We start from the raw sequence: 20447 nt of genomic DNA, 5'->3' as shown, positions 1-20447 counted from the left end.
AAAGGATTATTTTTTTCAGTGTATATACTGTACATCAAGTAGCTTGAATACATTGTGTGGAGTACCCCAGGTGTCAATACTGGGACCAAAACTGCTTCATCTACACTCTAAAAAGTAATTCAGAGTATCTGTTGACACTTGATTTAATACATAAATGCAATGTAAAAAAAATGTAATTAATTGATTTAGATAAACTTTCTAAGTTGCTAACTTTATTTTTTAAGTTATGTTCAAATAATAATGTTGGCTATTACATGAACTTAATTTAGCATGTCATATACACTCAAATTTTATTGTTGGTAAACTTAAAACAAAATTCAAGTTGCCATGACTTAATAAAATTAGCTTGGTAACATAATATACACACACACACACACACACATATATATATATATATATATATATATATAAAGTTACTGCTACTTAAAAAGCTGTGTGCATTGTTATTATAATTAAGTAGACCACAAATTAAACTACTTTGAATAAAATGATTAAGTCAGTTGACTTAACATATTTCTTTGAGTTACGAACTTAAAAACTTGTCCTTATGACAACAATTATTCAGTAAGCATTACTTAAAATGAGCTTTGACTGAAGAGGAAAAGCTAATTTGTGCAATGCAATATTGTTTGTTAATTTCAAATTAAGTTGTCATAACTAAGAAAGACTAATGGAAACTGTTGCGTTGATTTTTTTTGTTGAGGCTAAACATTTATTTTTTGAGTGTATACATAAACATCTGTAAAGTCATGAAGGACTTGAAACTAGTATCAGACGATACGGCCTCATTCTGCTCTGGAGGAAGTACACAGGAACTAATAATAAAATCACAGAGGAATTAGCTTTGCTAAAAAGATGCTTAGAGAATAATAAGACTATGCCCAAACTTTAGTCAAACTAAAATAATGCTATTTGACAAGTTGAAAAAAGACAAATACAAATTGATTAAGACTTTGAAAGAGTGAATGGAAATACATTCCTATATATTTCAATAATAGATGAAAAGATGAGTTGGAAACCTCACAATAAAGACATACAACATAAAATATCAATACTGAATAAAGCAAAATTAGTTTTGGAACATTAATCATCCCATACTCTCTACTGCTCTCTAGTATTGTCATATCTAAGTTACAAAGGGGAAATACTGCAACAACAATATAGTACTCTCACTATGCTACAGAAAAAGGTCAGTTCGGATCATCCAGCATGCCGCTTCGAGACAACACGCCAACCCTTTATTCCTAAAATCAGCATTATTAGCATTTCCTCATCTGGTCAACTTGCAAACAGATACAGTGATGCACAAAACAAATACTTAACACATTACCCAAACATGTAAAAGACTTCTTGTCAACAAGAGAGGAGAAATATGATCCTCTATGCACGGACAAGGCTAAAAACCTTGTGGAAAAGCATTGCTGTAAGTGGAATGAAGCTATGGAACAAATTGAGTAAGGAAATGAAAGTATGTACTAAAATGGGCGAGTTGAAGAAACAACACAAGCATCGGATGTTTACAAAGTAGGAGGAAGAAGCACATACAATAATTCTACGTCTAACCAGTCTCACACTGACCAATCCATCACGCTTAGCAATTACACTGTCTGTACTCGTGACCACGCTGTACCTCTGACAAATACTTCTTCTTCTTCTTTCTCTTCCAGCTGTTCCCTTCAGGGGTCGCCACAGCAAATCAATCTGTTCCACCCAATCCTGTCTCTGAAAACTACTTCATCAGTTATTATTCCTGTACTACCATCATGTCTGCTAAACGCTCCTTCTTGGACATGCCGAATTGTCAATTGGGTTGTGTGATGTTTACATGTTCAAGATGAATTATACCCATATCCTACCCTTCCCTATCCTTCCCTACCCTAACCTACCCTCACCTAACCTACCCTTCCCTAATTTACACAACCATAGCCTACCCTTCCCTAACCTCCCCTACACTACTCTACCTTAGACTACCCTACCCTACCCTGTCCTTACCTACCCTGTCCTACACAACCCTAACCTATCCTAACCTACACTACCCTACCCTATACCGTATCCTATCCTACCCTAACCTAGCCTACCCTATTACCCCAACCTGCCCTGTCCTACCCTAACCAAGCCTACCCTACCCTAAGCTAACCTACCTCATCACATACTACAGTAATAATTGTCCCTGTACTATAGAAAGCGCCCATGAATGATACGGGAAAAGGCCGAAATGATACTGTGTCAAAGCCCAGGGCAGTGATACTGATAAAATATAGAGTTTAACCATGTCCAGTATCAGCCCCCGTAGCTGTCCACTCAGAGCGCGCTGCTCTGGTATCGTGCCCGTGAAACAACCAATCAGAGAACAGCACATGAGCGTGAACACACAGCGTTTGTTTTGCTACCCAAACTTGATTAATGGAACTTTAATTGTCAGACATTGATAAGATAAGACTGTTGATAAAATATTATTGTTGAAATATTTGTGCAATTATTGTGTTTCCACTGTTTAGATATAATACATGTAATAAACTGAACATTTTCTGGAAACAAAATGGTCTTTTGATTAAATCGTACGTGATAATAAGCTCATGATTAAATAGTATGTCATAATAAGATCACCACATGGTTTGTCTGGTATCAGGCCCAGTATCATGCCCCCGCGTGCCAGTATCAGCCCTTGACCTTCAGTCTCGGGCTGATACTGACACTTGGGGGCATGATACCGGGCCTGATACCAGACAAACCATGTGATAACCTATAAGTATCGTATCGCATCGTACCTTACCCTGCCATAACCTGACATTTGCCTTGCAGGGTGGAGCTTTCTTCTTCCCGGAGCACGTGGCGGCTTGGATATATTTCTTCCATCACATCCCCCAGCACGTGTGCTACTACTTGGGTGATGGATGTCAGCTCACCCTTGCCACGTGGAAACATCTGGAGGCTGCCGTCTTTTCTGACCTCCAACTAAGACATATTACAGCGCCACTGGTCTTCTTCAACAAAGCACATGTCGCGAGCTACGCATCAAGTAGATTTACAGCCGTCATACACAGCTGACGCTCAAGAGGACACCTTCATGCTGCGTGCATTTCTCCAGCTACAAGAACCTGTTGTGGGAAAATGGTATCATCCTAAACAGGAGAGAGAATGCCTGAAATAAAGACCAAACTTTGGCAGTTTTTATTACCTTTGCAAAACAAAGGGGTCACACAACAAACACTATGCATGGCGGTCTGTGGGTGTTTTGGCCAAGAGTGGCCTCTTGCTGCTCTCTGTTCACTGGTCCTTTAACGCACCATAGTGTATGTTGTATATTTTCCAAGTGTTTAGGAATCTGATATTTTCACTATTCGCTGGTAGAAAGTATACCTCCAGTGAAAGACAGGATCTACTGTAGGTGTTTCTGCAGCGAGGAAAGTCAAACAGGATTGCACCATGTCACTGATGGTGCACCAGCCAATCAGCAAAGAAATGCACAATAATGTACTTGAGTAAAATTAAAACAGAAAATTACTTGGACTTGAGTACATTCATTCATTCATTCATTTTCTACCGCTTATCCTCACGAGGGTCGCGGGGGGTGCTGGAGCCTATCCCAGCTGTCTTCGGGCGAGAGACGGGGTAGACCCTGGACTGGTCGCCAGCCAATCACAGGGCACATATAGACAAACAACCATTCACACTCACATTCATACCTATGGACAATTTGGAGTCGCCAATTAACCTAGCATGTTTTTGGAATGTGGGAGGAAACCGGAGTACCCGGAGAAAACCCACGCATGCACGGGGAGAACATGCAAACTCCACACAGAGATGGTCGAGGGTGGAATTGAACCCTGGTCTCCTAGCTGTGAGGTCTGCGCGCTAACCACTCGACCGCCGTGCCACGCTACTTGAGTACAGTATTTCGATATTACTTCCATCTTGTCTCAACTGTGGTTCCAAGGAATTACTAGCAGTAATATCAGTACTATGACTACCTCTAAGCATTACTCTCAACTACCTCATGTTACAATGGCGCCGTTATGTGGTTGCAAGGTGTTATTACATGTCAAAGGGATTACTAGCAGTGATAGGAATACTGTAATTCCCCAGATTGCGGTAAAGGAGAGACACTCCGGTCGCGGATGCACTTCAATCACTTTATCGCTTTTTTTCCCCCCCTTGTTTGTTTGTCTCCTGCTCTACCCCCCTCAAATTCTGCGTCTTCGGAAACCCTGGATGGGCCAAATTGGGCCTTTGTGAACCGGCTTGGCTTAGACGACCCCTGGAGATTCTTTAATAAATCCAACTATGCTTTTTCTGTTTTCTCCCAGGATCACCGTACATACTCCAGAATTGATTTTTTTCCCTCACAGATAATAGACTATTGGACTGGATTATCATACCATTACCATAGTATAGTAATCTCCGATCACCAATTTTCCAAATTATTAGACCCCAAGGGCCCACTGGAAACTCTCTCACTTCATTATGAATGACTCTGATTTTAAAAACTTCTTCAGGGAGGATATGGATAGCTATTTTCAGATTAATAAACAATCCAGATGTCTCTAAGGGAATCCTATGGGATTGGATTTACTTGCCCCAATTTTGTTTTAACTTGCCCCGGGTCATCGGTACATCGTTATTGTTAACCCCTGTATATATATATATATATCACTATATTGACAGTTACTGTGGTACCCATTATGTCATTGTATGGTCATATAACCTCTTACTTCGGTACAGAACAAAAAATTGAAAAATTTAAATATTAAAAAATTTTAAGAATTAAAAAACCTTAAACTGTATTATGGAAAGCAGGAAGTGAACAAATGCAACAGTTACTGATTGTAAAAGTACCAGATGGAGGGGTAGGATTTAATAAGCTTTGCTTCTTCCTACTTTTTTGGACATGTGGAACTGATGCATGTTCAAATGAAATAAAACCATTACCATTAGCATTACACCTTGCACCACACCCCGACTCACTCGCTCACGTCACCATTCAAGGCCCTTAAAGGCCCAACTACACGGTCACAGATATTACATTAATATCACCACCTCTAATGATTAATCTCAACTACCTCATGTTACAGTGGTGCCGTTGTGTAGTTCCAAGGTGTTATTACACATCAAATTGATTACTCGCAGTAATTTCAGAAGTATTAGTACCTCTAATGATAAATCTCAACTACCTGAGGTGACAATGGTGCCTCCGTGTGGTTCAAATGTACTATTACACGTCAAAGGGATTACTTGGGCTAATCTTGTGGGTTTGCTAAAATGAGGTCTTGTCTCCTGAAGATTTGCAGGCTGATTTGCGTGTTTTTGTCTTTCCCCTTGTTCCTCCTGAAGGCGTTGGGTTTGAGCGCGGCGTACAAACGTTGCTTCCCGCGGCTCGTCTACGCCATGACGGCGAGGTACAACGCCAAAATGCATAGTGAAAAGAGGAAGCTCTTCCGGAACGTGTGCAAGTTCGCTGACAACAACGGAAGCCTTCGCTTGCTGGAGATCGGCTGTGGTAGCGGCGCAAACTTCCAGTTCTACCCGTATGGATGCACCGTGCTCTGCGCCGACCCCAACCCGCACTTTGAGACCTACCTGCGGAAGAGCATGGACGCCAACAAGCACCTGACCTACGAGGCCTTCCTGGTGGTCCACGCAGAGGACATGCAGGAGGTGCGGGACGAGTCTGTGGACGTGGTGGTGTGCACGTTGGTGCTGTGTTCTGTCCGGGATGTGAAGACGGTTCTGCAAGAGACTCGACGAGTGCTGAAAACAGTGAGTGTGTGATGGTGCCTTCAGGTGGTTTCGGTGTTTTTCAACCTTTTTTGAGCACTGCACTTGCAGCACACCACTAACCCAAAACACAAAATGACACTTTGTACAGTATATTTAATTACAATATAATTCTATATTTATTTATACTTAGTGTGAAACCGGGGCCTGTAGAAAGTGACATTGAATAATTGGATATTGGATAATTTCTCATGGCACACTAGTGTGCGGCGGCAAAAATCACTGCTTTAGGAAATGGGAAAAGTCAATTCCAGTCTTGGTATGATATATAATGACACTACTGAGTACCAGTGGCATCAAGGGTCACATATCGAACCAAAACAAAGGATGCTTGGGGGAGGGTTGGGGTACACGGACATTCTCATGGATTTTTTAAAAGTTGTAGAAGTTGGAAGTTATTTAAAAAAAGTTCTACCGATACAGTAATCCCGCCATCATTGTTTCCACAATAAGACCATTTCCACACAGTAGGAGTCCTAATTTATAAATCAGTTATTTTTATCGTAGAAAACCTGTTTTGACTTCTAAATACCCTTTTTAACATAATTAGAGACACATAGACATGACATAACACCCCTACAAGTCACTTTTCCAATCCTATTTCCCACCACAAAAGACATGAAAAGAGCAGGTATGCTGAATACGCATAAGACATAAATAAAACGGTTGCTGTAAATGTGTTCTGGTGCTAGAGGTGGGTTCATTCAAAGCTGCAATAAAAGCCATCAAGTCTGGTGCTTGTGTCTCAGCCAACATTACTGACAACTAGTGGCCAGTGTGCAAAAGAACCTATCACTACCTCTTTGATCACATGTGCCTTCTGAATGCATGTTTGCATTTGACTTAATTTCGGTATTTGTATGCTTTAGAATGCTTTAATAGGCAAAATATGTGAATGTAAAATGTCTTTAAATATGTATATTTTGACAAATAGGCTGTATCCAACCACAAAACAGCATGATTTATTAAAGGTGTATTTTTGAAGAACCGTGGAAGATCATCAACAAATGTAAATATTAGTCCATGACAACACAAGTCAACACTCCAAGTCCTTTTTCAAATGAAACCTTTTCTGATGAAGGCAGTAAAAAAAGCAAAGCTCCGTGTCTCTGTGTGAAAAAGTGATTAGCCTAAAGCTAATAAGCGCTTGGGCAGCAACAAGTGCAATCTAGCCTTTGGGGTAACTTGCAATGAGTCTCTTCCAGTGCTGTGGAGGAATTGTCGTCACTAGCCACGTTTACATGAGGTGTTTTTCCTCTTTCCGAATTGAATCTTTCTGAATTACTTCCAAAAACAATGGTATACATGGAAAGGAATATTCCAATCTCTTGTCTACATGCGCCGCTATAATCAAACAGAATAGTCAATGGGGCATGGGCAGTAAAACGTAAACATCAACACGTGATAACGGCTGCCCCGACTTTTTCTTTTACTTGTTGGAATAACTCCGTATTGCCAGTTTTTCATCCGTCCAGTCTTGAAATTTAGATTTAAAAAAAAGCTGCTTGCCAAACGCCAATAAACAACAGAAGAAGAACGTCCCCTGACAACTTGAGAGGGACTGCCTCCTACCACCCAGTAAACCCTGCCCCGTGCAGCCAGGCCAAGCTCCCATCACCACGGCTGACCCCCCAAGACATCCCGACCAGAAACAGTGCGCCAGCAGGCCGGAGGAGAGCTACACCCCCAAGACTGGCGAGAGACCACACCCCACTAGGGCAGAAGGGAATTGAGGGCCACACACCAGCGGGCACAGGGGCGCCCCCACCAGCAGGAAGGCTCAGCGACTGCCATAGCCGCGGACCGCTTGACCTACCGGTAACCGTCAGCTGCCTCTGAAGTCCCATGAACCAAAAGGCCGATAGGATTCCTTCAGCTTGACGGCATCCATCCCCGTTGGTGGACACCATTGGTTTTGGGATTACAGCCACAACAGGCACAGACCACCTTACAGCCACAGCTCTGATCAGCCACCTCGACAATGGAGGCATGAACATGAAACATGACCCATTCAGACTCAATGTCCCCCTGTGGGAGTTCCAGAAGTGGGCCCCAGTGACCTGCCTCTGGGCAAGGGAAAACCTGGTCCAATGTTTACACTAATCATAAGGGTCTTTTGAGCTACTCTGTCTGATCCCTCGCCGAGGACCTGTTTGTCATCAGCAGTGTCTTGTCATTTATTTAGCTTAGCTATTCATGATGTGCAAATGATGATTAGCCATTTCCACTATAATGGTTTGGATTTTTTTCCCTTCATAAATAGTTTCATTTGAAAAATGCATCAAGTGTTGAGTTGTTTTGTCATGGACTAATATTTACACTGTGTGACATGTGCAAAAAAAACTGTAGAACTCAGACACACCAGTGTGTGCGTATAAATATATATTATATATGTACTGTGTATATTTGAAGACAAAGCTTTGTGTTATCAATTTTCAGCTCTCCATACATTGCAAAAATATTAAGGCACCTCAGTATGTGACATGACCCCGCTACTCACATCACATCCATTTTTCAAACGCTCGGCCCTAAAGACTTAAGTGCTGAATAACAGGTATACTTGCCTCCAAGCTGCGTAGATACACAAACTGTCTGACATGCTGCATGGAAGAAGACCATATGCATGAGGTTATGACTTCCATGGGCTGACCTCTGCATATGTACCAGGTAGCAGGCTCACAGGAAGCCAGAGTACCTGAGAGAAGCACCACAAGCATAAGACTGTCAAGATAAACTGCTATGCATCCACCCACCGTTTTTACTTTTTCTGCACCCCAGGGTGGAGCCTTCTTCTTTCTGGAACATGTGCTGTCAAGTACCTCAACCTGGATACACTTCCTCCAACACACGCTGGAGCCTTTGTGGTTCTTCTTTGGAGACGGATGCAACATTACCAGAGCCACTTGGAAAGATGTGGAGGCTGCTGGCTTCTCTCAAGTCCACATTCAACATCTTGAAGCTCCACTGACTGTCGTCATACGACCTCATATTATGGGATATTGCATTAAGTGACAGGGTAAACCAAAAAACATCAGAAAAGCCTATCCAGTGAAAATATATATTATTTACTTACACAATCAGCAATATTTCATACATTGCTGCACAACGCCCCACCTTCCAAGATCAAATGGTCGCATGTTCACCTTTTAAAAAATTTGCCAAAATTAGTCATTCAATTGGCTAACCATGGCGACCAGACAAGGAATACACGCGCACACGCATACAGACATAAATCCCTTTGTAGAAAATGAAGGAATGAAATGTAACATGTCCTTATTGGGGAAAAAGGGAAATTGCTGTTGAAGTCAAACTGTGTAAATGTTATTGAGAGCTAAAAACAAAAGAACCCAATATCATTTACTTCAAAACACAAGAAAGAAATAAAACAAAAGCAGGAAAGGACATTTAGAAAGTGAGACTAAAAGTTCACAATTCCAAAGCTCCCAGTTTAAAAATATACACAACTATAAATGTTATAGCATTAGTAAATACAAAACAATGGGTGGAAAATGTCCAAATGGTTTTGTGTTTGGATATATAAAAGGGTACATATCTGATTGCTATATGTAAAAAGATGGAGAATCTCAACCTGAAGTGTTCCCAGAAACCTGATCATATCCACAGAGCTGACACGGCTCGTCTCTGCACTTCCGCCACGTTATCCCGTTTTCACGCAATAAAGTTCCTTTAAGGTTTTCAGCTCTTCGATCAGGGTTTTGTTTTGGTTCTCGAGCACGGCCACTCGATTCTCAAGGCATTTGACGTATTCCTTTTTCTTCCGTCGACACTCACGGGCTGCTTCCCTGTGACGAGGGAGGAGGACAGTGGTCAGTCCAGCAAGAAAGATGTGTATGACTATATCCTGTCTATGATTATGTCCCACCTCTTCCTGCTTCACACTCACTATCCTTGGGAAAGTAAATACAATATATAACATATGCATAGGGTTACACTTAACAGTGAGACATTTATTTACATACATTACATACATTTTACATTTTATGAGATAAAAAAAATAAAATAATTCAAATTAAAAAAGCCCAAACGGAAGAAACCCATGCCAACAAAGTGCCATTGGTTAAAAATTCCTTAAATCGGCCATTCTCCCAATGTGGCTGGCCAAAGTCACGCCAATGTGCAAGCAACAGCTACTTTCAGTTTCTGTTTTGTCCACAACCGCTTACGTCGACATCAATAAGCCAGTCCAAGGTTTGTCGACATCAAATCTTTGGCATCTATTTACCTGTTTTTTGCCAGCCTAATTTCCCTCTTCATTGTCGGATCATCGGGTTTGCTCTGAGAGAGCCCCAAAGACGATGCCATCACCAGAGCTTGAGGCAGCGAGCCTGATGTTGGTGCTGTGCGGATTTGGTACGTCTGTACTTCTCCTCCTGCACCTTGGAAAAATGGAGATCGTTTGTGTCACAGGATGATTGTTCGCCAGATGCTTCACACAGTAGACTCATCAAATAAACCATTTCCTCACCCTGCACAACCACCTGGTTACTTGGTACCAGTATCTGCTGGCCGTCGGGGGTCTGAGCATACTGAAGAATGGTTGTGCCCTGCTGGCCTCCGGTCGGGTTGGCCATGGCCACCTGCAGTTCCTGAATGCCATCAGGTCCTGGGTTTGTCAGCTGGATGGTTCCATTGGGAGTAACGGTAACTAGTGCACACAGAGATCAGGACAGGGTTTTTCCACAGTCCAGTTATCTTACATACGTGTAGGAGAGCAGGTGAGGTACACACTGTACTGGCCGGTGGTGGTCTGGTAGATGGGTGCGGGTATAGTCACGCCCGTCACTCCTGAGGTGGTGGAGCTGTCCTTCCCCTCAGTATGTGATATTCCCTCAGAGGAAAGCTCATTGAGGATTTTTCTGAAGAGGAATCAAGAAAAGACGACAACAATGACGATGATGATGCTCTATCGCATGTTGGACGTATTTGCTTTTCTTACCTGTATGATGGTCGTCTGGCCAGCAGCTCTCTGGTTTTCTGCGGTGTAGCACCACTGTCTGAAGAATCATGTGAATCGTCGCTATCTGAACCCTTGAGCAGAAAAATGAAGAGTCATCAAGCAAGGAATCATCAGTCACCTGTAGCAACAATAAATAACTTCACTTGTCCATGCTCATTTGGATTCAGAAATACAGTGTATCCATTTGGCCCTCATACTGTACCTGGCAGTCTTCATTGTGGGTGGAATTCCCCCCAGCACCACAACATAAGCTTGTTCTCTAGCAGATAATAGCTACTTGCCATCTTGCTCTTAACTCACCCCCTCCCTCAAGCTTGACACATGGCACATGTAGTAAGCCAACAGCACATGCTGAGGTGTGTTCAGGGGCATCAGGTCATTACATGATCTTTCTGGGCAAAGACCCTGCTACCGACTGAAACTGGCTGTGACCCCACACTTGAGAATCACAATATTTTAGAAGGTGTAAAAGTATAAGCCTCATATTTCAGCAAGCATGTTTATGTTTATCTTCCAAAAAGAAAATACTAGAGAAAGTATTCACGGATATACGTCACAGCATTCGTGTGTGCAGCCTGAATAATGGGATAGACCAGGAGTCGGCAACCTTTACTACTATGAAAAGAGCCATTTTACCCCCTTGCCTACTAAAGAAAAATAGCCTGGAGCCGCAAAACAGGTTTAAAACAAGGTCTTACAGTATAAACTCTAAAGAAGACAATAGAAGAAATAGTGAATGTGCATGTGTAAGGGATGCCAACCATCAGTGTTATCATGCTATCATCTTGGTTAAACCTCACTACCTGACGCCTGAAGAAATGTGTAGCACGGTCAATTGACAGCGTGTTTCTTTTAGCTGGCGACCAATAACTGGGATGAGATCACATGCTGAGCCAATTAGGAGTCTCGCACCATTTTGGCCGGCAAATTTGGAGGGAATTTTGGGGTATCAACATAGTTCAGATAAGAACAGACAAGTTGATCGAGTACTCTTGCTAGTATTGGGAATAAACTTGCATAAATGTATGTGTAAATTACTGTAAACTTACCTGATATGTTTACTCTGGTTCTAGTTCCCATGCTGCAATTTTTTTTTTTTAATTATCTCTAATTTATTTTTTTAGAAATGTCAAATAGCTCTGGGAAAGTATGACTTTTGTCCTCCATGTTTACCTGTGTGAGAGAGAACTGAATACCATCCTGTCTGCTCATTAGTCGCTCCATCCCACTGATTGGTCCTCGTCTGGGCGAAAGTGATGAAAAATTGAAAATTTTTCAGCTTTGTGGGATCACGTCATAAGACAACGTGTGCACGATACATGCACAAACAAAATTCACAGATTTTGTGTCCCTTGGCGGGAAAGAGACTGGCCCTGTGGCGCAGGTTCAATTGAAGATTTGGAAGAGGTGACTTGGCCTAATGCATACTGTATGTGCAGCTCATCAATCAATGGGATTGTTGGTTGGAGCCCGTTGGGTACAGGTTTCACCTGCAGGGATGATCACTTTCATTTCCACATCTACTTTGGACTAAATTATGACAAAGTGTGGAGTGCATCTGTTGAAGCGTTTTGTGTTGTTTTTCGCCACATATTAAGTAAATGTAAGCCAGCATCATTGGCACAGAAGACAATGACATCTGTCCGAGTTGAATTAAAACCTCTACTTTCTTCTGAGATGTTTCTGTTTGGGGGGGATATATTGATTGTTACCACGTTGGGGGGGAATACGTGTCTGTCACATCTCAACCAACCCAGGCAGCCAAACACTGGCTTCCCCGCCTTCCTCGTGGTCATCTAATCACAAGTCAGACATCAGCCAGGATGCGTTCATGGTCTCACATAAAGTTGGATTTTTTTTTAACTCATAACAAAGACATGCATTTTCCCCACTTGGGTGTTTACAGTCAAGCATGTTGCTGATCAAGTCATCGGATGATCAAACAACACCTTTGTAAACATTAATATGCAGGAGTACCAAGTACTCTGATGAGATACTGTTATACCACTGATTCATTGGTATCAACAACACATACTGTATATGAGACAGTGGTATACAGGATGAGTGATTCATTGGTATCAACTACACATACTGTATCAACGTCTGACCTGTGAAGTCTGTGCCTGTGGGGGCTGAATGACTGACGACTGAGGAGACTGGATCACTCCTTGAACCTGTAACTGGCCCCCTGGCAGCTGGACGACGGTCACAGGAGAACCACCAAGTGACATCTAAAAACAAACAAAGCACACACATATTTGTGTATTATCATAGTATTACCAAACATACTCGTATCCTCCTATCACAACATCCCTCTGATAGCCGTCTCTGCTATCAGAGGTCTTTAGCGTGCACAACGCGAACTTTAATGATGAAAGAAATGTATGTTCAAGAAAGCCGAATACTGTGTTCAGTGTTTACATTTCGATAAATGTTTGTTTAAACTTGAGACCTGTAATATTTGTTATCATTGTCATTTTTTCATGTAAATTGAAGGAACAAAAGCAGTATTGGCAACAAATATCAGACCAAGCAAAATCAGCTGTCCATAATCAGCCATTGGCTAAGGGTGATGGAAAAAAATCGGTATCGGCATAGGCCTGAAAAAATCCATATCGGTTTATCCCTAATAGACAGGTATTGATACCATACAAAGACTTGAGTTGGAAGGTACTGTGTGTATAATTGATGCCGTGTAACTAGATTAGAGGTATATATATTTTCTTCCCATCTACCATATGGTTTATTGATAACCCACCACAAAAATGTAGTTGTTTCCATGCATTTGGCTCGTTTTCTGGCAAAGTGCACCTGCTATGAGTGGCGAGGCCATTGAAGGGAGGCATTCTTAAGGACTTCATGGAAAACCCAACTCCCGAAAACCACCAGAATGGTCCCCAAGAAGGACCCAAGAATTGAACATTCATTTTCAAATGCTTATGACACCAAAGCTGGTTGACAAAAACAGGAACAAAACATTTATCATACTGCTGTCATAAACAAATCAACAACTATTAAATCAAGTCTTGATTTTGACACAGCCCAGGGCGCCGCCATCTTGGTTGCGAGGTCATGACCAGAAACCGTACCAGGAACCAGACTCAAACACATGCAAAGCCAAGAAAGTACCCTATAGTTATGATGACCTCCTTGCAGAGCTGCTGGAAATGTCAATTTCTCTTCAAGGTTAATCAAATATCTACCTATTTACAACCACAACATGGAATGACATGGAATGACATGGAATGACAACCCATGCTGCTGGTTCCTAGAATAGATTTGCCACATCTGATTTACTTACTGAAAGTGACAGATGACTGCAAGGTAGGCTAGAAAGACGAGTGACAGCCATCCACGCTTGGCCAACAAGTCAGGTCGAGAACCCTTATGGGTGACACTGTGTACAAAGAAACACGGCCATGAACACATTTATTCATTCACAACACAAATAACACTAATACTGTGTTGTGATCAATATAATATCTTTTACTAGTAGTGAGAGCCACTGGCGATATGACATGAGTTTTTTTTGTTGTTTTGTTTTAGTATGGTTTTGTTATCTCCACTGCTCTACTTATTTGGTTGTTCTTATTGTGATATTGTGACATTTGCTTTTACCTTTTACTCTTCTATTGTCACTGTTATTATTATTATTATTATTATGACTTCTATGTTAGCATGCTAAATACTAGGGTTGGGTGATATGGACCATAGCATATATGGGGATATTTTCAGGATGTATCATGATAGTCTTGTATAAAAAGCTACAAAGCTTAAGCCATATCATGTAATATACTTATCTCATATTGTAAAGCACATGTATTTATTGGTAAGAAAGTGGCTAACTTTTCTAATGGATGTCAGCCTCTGCATATTGCTACTAAATCTCCAACCAACTGTAATGCCCGTGGCTGTCATGAAGGAAGATGTAGTCACCCATGCCATTCCAACTGTACATGGAAGATATTTATTATCACACTATTGTTTTGTTTACGCAAACGAGGGGCAAACGGTGCTCTACTTTTGAAGAATGATCACGGAAGTGTGTTCCGTGTGTGGAGAATGTGTATTTACGGCTAAGACGAGCTATGTTCAAAAATAAACATGCTTCTCGTATTTCTTCTTCACTACAACTTCCATGTTACATTTGATCATTTATACCGGTGTAAGTCATTTTCTTATCATGGGAAGTATCTATACCGCTATACTCATACATTAAAAAATATCGCCCAAACCTACTAAATACACATTCATTTGATAAAATATACATTTAGGGATCTAATTTTGTGGCGTGGCGCAGGGTGGTGTAGCGTAGTGCACCCCACACAGTGGTAATTCGGTCCAGCGCACCACTGTGCGCAACCAATTTTGGTAGACTGAGCTGTGCAAAGATGGTCGTGGTGGCACAGCAGGAGAGGTGTCCACAGTTTCAGTTTGGCGCAGTGACAAATTCGGGACAAAACAGCACGCCAAAGATGACTGTGTACTAAAAGATCGGCAGCTCCGACCTGGTCTGTTCTTAGTGCAGGCGAAGCGCACCCTGTGGAGTGGTAAATTGGCTGACAGGCGCACAGTGTCACCAAAACCTCAGGAGGCACATTTCAGTGGAATAAACCACTATTTAATGTAAGTGTCTGAACCAGCATGGACAGCATGTATACTTTTGTATTCATGTCCCATCACATCTGATGCCAGATCAAAGACGTCACGCATAAGGGGAACTCAACCTGACAGCAGCTGAAAGTGATGCCAACTGATGACTTCACATCTCTCAGCCAACCACAGCCATGGCATGGGATACAAAGTATGAATTATCATCAGCTTCTCTCATCTCATGAATCTCATTCAAAGAGAAAAAGGTGGAATAAATGTAAGGCAGTCGGTATCTTGAGGATTTACCTGTGATTGCCCATATATCTGTTTTAATTTATATCTGTTTTAAAACTTATTGAATTGGTAACTGCTATGGCGTGGAGAAGGGGTAGGATTTAATAAGCTTTGCTTCTTCCTGCTCCTTTTCAGACATGTGTAGTAATGAGGTGTTGTGTGTATGCATGTATGTGTATGTGTATATGTGTATATATATGTATGTAGATGTGTGTATGTATATGTGTATGTATATGTATATACGTATATATATATATATATATATATAAATAGATATTGTAAGTGTATATGTGAGAAAGAATAATGTAACATAGTATGCATGTCTGAAATAAATTAAGAAAGAAGAAGAAGAAAGAATCGTTGTCAGGGCCGTTCTCGGCATGCACTACACCAGAGGTAGGGAACCTATGGCTCGGGAGCCAGGTAGGGCTCTTTTGATGACTGTATCTGGCTCTCAAGCATTTCTTACCACAATAAAAATGCATTTTTGCTAACATTTTAAAGTAAACCATCACAGAAATCACTGTTAAAAATAATATTCAAAATCAACAACTTTCTTATGCATTTTAATCCGTCCATCTATTTTCTACTGCAACACGGCCGACCATATCCATCTTTCGTGATGATATTTTCCAGGTCAAACACCAAAACTCGATTATTACTGGGTAATGCGGTAATCTACCTCGGTCATTGAGATGTCAACATGTAAATGTAGACTTTCCTCCTTTAGTCAAATAGTCGCCTAGCTAAAGCTGCAGAACCAAGCCTTCTGACGAAGATGGCCAAAAGAATGAAATACATGTACGGAGTACGGTGCAAAACCATGCAGCAGCAGAAGTTGCATTAATGGCAACAAGTATTTGATTTATTATTAGACACTGCGCTGCTCACGAAAGTGTGCTGGCCACACCCCATTGGCGTGGGGTAATGTGCCTGGTCTACACAATTAGAGCCCATTATATCTAAAACTGTTGGTCTTGCACACATTTTATTGCATTCAAAATGTATATGGCTCTCACAGATACACATTTTAAAATAACTGGCCTTCATGGCTCTCTTAGCCAAAAAGGTTCCCGACCCCTGCACTACACACATCATGCGCCAGCACTTTTTTTCTTTTTTAATTTACATTTGTTGGATGATCTGAAACATTGAAGTGGGACAAACATGCAAAGAAATAAAAAAAATCAGGAACTACCACTATATGATAATATTGCGACATTTTCTGTGTCATCTTTCACTGTCAGGAGGAGGAATTGGCATTTGTGATGCATATTTTCTCACAGGCTGTCCAACATTTCATGAAACAGTAGCTTTTCAACTGTATTAAAGAGCAGCATTTATTTTACCATGACTTTCTGTCAATGCACACTATTTAGTGCTGTTGAGTTTCTATTTACTCATCAAACGTCTTAGTGAGTGGTGACTGTCGGGCCGAAGTTTCTGCATCTCCACTTGCAATTTTTTCCCAGACAAGAGGTCTCACTCTGTTTGCCATTGTTCTATGGAACACAGTGGTTCTATGGTGGTGTGTAGGTACTAAACCAATGAAAACAGACACGCAGGCACATGGCAATATATGAAGGCCGGCAAACCTCTTCACCACATCATAATTTCTTGTGTGATTATTAGCACCACAAAAAATTTGTCATCAAATCATGTTAATTGGGGTCTCTTGGTCCACACCTTGTCTGGGCTCAAAGTAGACCCAGGATATGTTGGGCAGACTATAGCCACATTTACATGAGGAGTTTTTCTCTTTCCAAATGGAATCTTTCCGAGTGACCTTTCCGAAAGCAATGGTATACATGGAAAGGAATATTCCAATCGCGTGTCTACATGTGCCGCTATAATCAACCACAACAGTCAATGGGGCATGCACAGTAAAGCGTAAACACCAAAATCACGTGATACCGACTTCCTCGAGTTTTTCTTTCACTTGTTGGAATAACTCCGTGTTCCCAGTTTTTCATTCGTCCAGTCTTGAAATTTAGTTTGAATCAAAAACAAACTTTCCGCAGCAGTCCAGTGCCGTTTGCGCGCCTCCATTTTTTTAAATCGAAGATCGTGTTGAGCTGCGTGTTACGTCATATCTCAGCATACGCTGAAAGAACGCACCCGGTAACAGGAAAAGATAAAGTTCAATCTTGCTAATATTTTTATAATTAAGCTCGGCACGTGTTTTATATAGATATGTATTTTCTTTTTTAATAAAACTGGACTCATGAATGGCGTATAGAAGGGTTTAGATTCTGTTCCACAGATGGTGGTAATGCACATGAAAGCTACTTACCAACAAACAACAAAAGAAGAAAAACACCACGAAGAAGAACGCACCCTGACAACTTTCCGATTGAGCGGGTACAAGATACCTCAATCGGATTGGGGAAAGGAATATTCCACCCCTGTGAATTTGATTATATATTCATTTGGATTGGCACTTTTCTTTCGGAATGAGGTGTATACAAAGGTTAGATTCTTTCAGTTTGAGCAAATAACCTGAATGGAATTGGAAGATTTGGGTCCATGTAAACGTGGCTTATGTATCTCATCTGTCCAGGGAACGCCCAAGTAGCCAAGGAGAGTCCCCCCCCCCCCCCCCCCCCCCACCCAATCATAAACAAATAAATTCTTATGTACCAAGTCAAAAAAAAAGTAAAAGGGGGAGCATCAATCAAAGTTAATTGTTCCAGTCATGAACATGCACCATAAATTACAAAAGATTTGGATGAAAGATTTCCATATAAAAGTGCACGTATGATCTGATGGTGGCGCTGCAGGAAATGTCACGTGACGGCCACCAGAAGTGCCCACACATTCAGGTCAAAACAAACCCACAGAAGGTCAGCAATGGCGTGTAATCACGCAAATGTCTCCAGGAGAAAGGGGTGAGGGGTTTATTGGATTTCTTGGGAGAAAATTTTAATTATCTGAAATGGAATTAATAACGTAACTAATACTAACTGAAAAATATCATCACGCTCTAGTGTGATTATTTAGATGCTCCGCCCACCTCTAATAAATGCCACTTTACTATTTTATTCCTTTTTAAAGGATAACACAGCACTTCCACTTGAGGAATATTAGCCAATTATGACTTTTGGCATACTTTTTTAAAGAGGGAACCTCCTCTTTAGGCCGTTCTTGTTTTTGCCGCTTTTATGTTCATCAGTACCCGCAGCATTAGTAGGCCCCACACGCTGAAAAAGCTACTTCACATCGCCCTTTTCCAACTTTACATTTCAAAAAGTGAGCGTCTCAATTTAAAAACAAAACAAAACAAAAAAATGGCCATGAATGAGGCCGCTGTAACTGAGCGTCGAGTTTGTTTAGTTAACGTGCTAAAAAAATGCATTCTTTGAAGGGCTCAAATCAACAGTTAGATCCACTTCCCGCCGCTGTGCTTCACAGGACGGACGAACTTGTGTGAGTCTCTGGTGAGCAAATGTATGCAACTCTGTCACTGGCACTCTGCTCACCGCGTCAAGAGACGTCAGCAACACGGGGGAGCGGTCCAGCTAACTAAAGTCTGTGAGGCGGCAGAGAAGAGTTTACGAGAAGCCAACAGCCGCCATTACGACCACAACGGCGCGAACGGCGGTGACGTACCACCGACCGGGACAAACTTACCTTTCACAGGCCGCGTAGCTGCTCCCGATCCCGGCGTGGATGTTGTTGACTTGGTTGTATTTTGTATTTTCCACACAACAAATATTTTGGGGAAAGTTATTGCGCCAATATGGTTAAAATGTTTTTTGAATAAAACGGACAGACACAGTTGCCAGATACAGTAGCTTGTATCCAGGCCAAAACTGCTCCCAAATAATATCGAAGATCAATAAATGTCCCACAGAAAAAAAACTGACGTCATGAATTTGGGCTTCGTATGGCAGAGTCTCTGTGACAAAGTACGTCACAGAGCACGGAGCACGTCACCACGCCTTCCGCCCGCCTACTTTTCTTCCTCTGTGCAGGCCTGCGTCCTTTCAGCTGCAACGCTGCCCCCTCTGGATAAAGTCTGCCATTACAAACACGCACTGCAGGTACAGTACATCTCAATAAAACTTCAATATCTTTGGACATTTATCCCAGTGCTTAGTTTTTTACTTCAGTAGTAACTGATTCTTCTTTTTGTGTTTTGATGAATTTATAAGTTTTATATTAATAAAAGCTTTGCTTGGCCTACGTGCAGTACATTGTAACCATTTGGTACATTGTAGAAATAAAATGAAACCAACAAAATAGAGAAACTGAGCAAAAAGCACAATGGACGGCAATCCCTCGTTTATGGCAACTAACAGGGTTAGAGTCTTTCATGTCTCTTCTGAATCCCTTATATTTGTATTTACTTTATTTCACCATTGTTATCTTGCAAATGGTATGCACGAATGGTTAGCGTGCAGGCCTCACAGCTAGGAGACGCAAGTTCAATTCCACCCTCAGCCATCTCTATGTGGAGTTTGCATGTTCTCCCCGTGCATGCGTGGTTTTTTTTTGAGTGTCCGGTTTCTTCCCATTCCAAAAACATGCTAGGTTAATTGGCGACTCCAAATTGTCCATAGGTATGAATGTGAGTGTGAATGGTTGTTTGTCTATATGTGCCCTGTGATTGGCTGGCGACCAGTCCAGGGTGTACCCCGCCTCTCGCCCGAAGACAGCTGGGATAGGCTCCAGCACACCCCCTACCCCCGCGACCCTCATGAGGATAAGTGGTAGAAAATGACTGAATCAATGCATTTTGTAAATGCTGCTTTTGAGCAAAAATATAAGTAAAATCTGCTTAAATGTGTATATATATTTTTACAAA

At 41.5% G+C, this 20447-nt stretch overlaps 2 protein-coding genes across 6 annotated transcripts; one reads left to right on the top strand and one right to left on the bottom strand.

The window, feature by feature from the left end:
* Positions 1-5231: 5231 nt before the first annotated feature.
* Positions 5232-14426, top strand: LOC131105902 (N6-adenosine-methyltransferase TMT1A-like). 2 transcript variants are annotated; one of them, XM_058054401.1, is made up of 2 exons: positions 5232-5655; positions 8554-14426. In XM_058054401.1, the coding sequence occupies exons 1-2, from the start codon at positions 5260-5262 to the stop codon at positions 8785-8787; spliced, it is 630 nt and encodes a 209-aa protein (XP_057910384.1). In that variant the 5' UTR covers positions 5232-5259; the 3' UTR covers positions 8788-14426. The 2 variants fall into 2 exon arrangements, with proteins under 2 accessions (XP_057910384.1, XP_057910383.1); XM_058054400.1 differs by having other exon boundaries at positions 5232-5757.
* atf1 (activating transcription factor 1) lies at positions 8706-19945 on the bottom strand. 4 transcript variants are annotated; one of them, XM_058054399.1, is made up of 8 exons: positions 19271-19945; positions 14055-14150; positions 12862-12984; positions 10733-10824; positions 10525-10652; positions 10262-10441; positions 10022-10172; positions 8706-9582 (listed from the first exon to the last, which is right to left on the bottom strand). In XM_058054399.1, exons 2-8 carry the CDS (start codon positions 14103-14105, stop codon positions 9564-9566), a joined length of 744 nt encoding a protein of 247 aa, XP_057910382.1. In that variant the 5' UTR covers positions 14106-14150; positions 19271-19945; the 3' UTR covers positions 8706-9563. The 4 variants fall into 4 exon arrangements, with proteins under 4 accessions (XP_057910382.1, XP_057910379.1, XP_057910381.1 ...); XM_058054396.1 differs by having other exon boundaries at positions 8739-9578; positions 10019-10172; positions 19271-19796; XM_058054397.1 differs by having other exon boundaries at positions 8801-9578; positions 10019-10166; positions 19271-19618.
* Positions 19946-20447: the final 502 nt, after the last annotated feature.

This window comes from Doryrhamphus excisus, chromosome 18, assembly GCF_030265055.1.
Source record: "Doryrhamphus excisus isolate RoL2022-K1 chromosome 18, RoL_Dexc_1.0, whole genome shotgun sequence".
Lineage (NCBI taxonomy): Eukaryota > Metazoa > Chordata > Actinopteri > Syngnathiformes > Syngnathidae > Doryrhamphus > Doryrhamphus excisus.
This window is presented reverse-complemented; position numbering and strand designations above follow the sequence as displayed.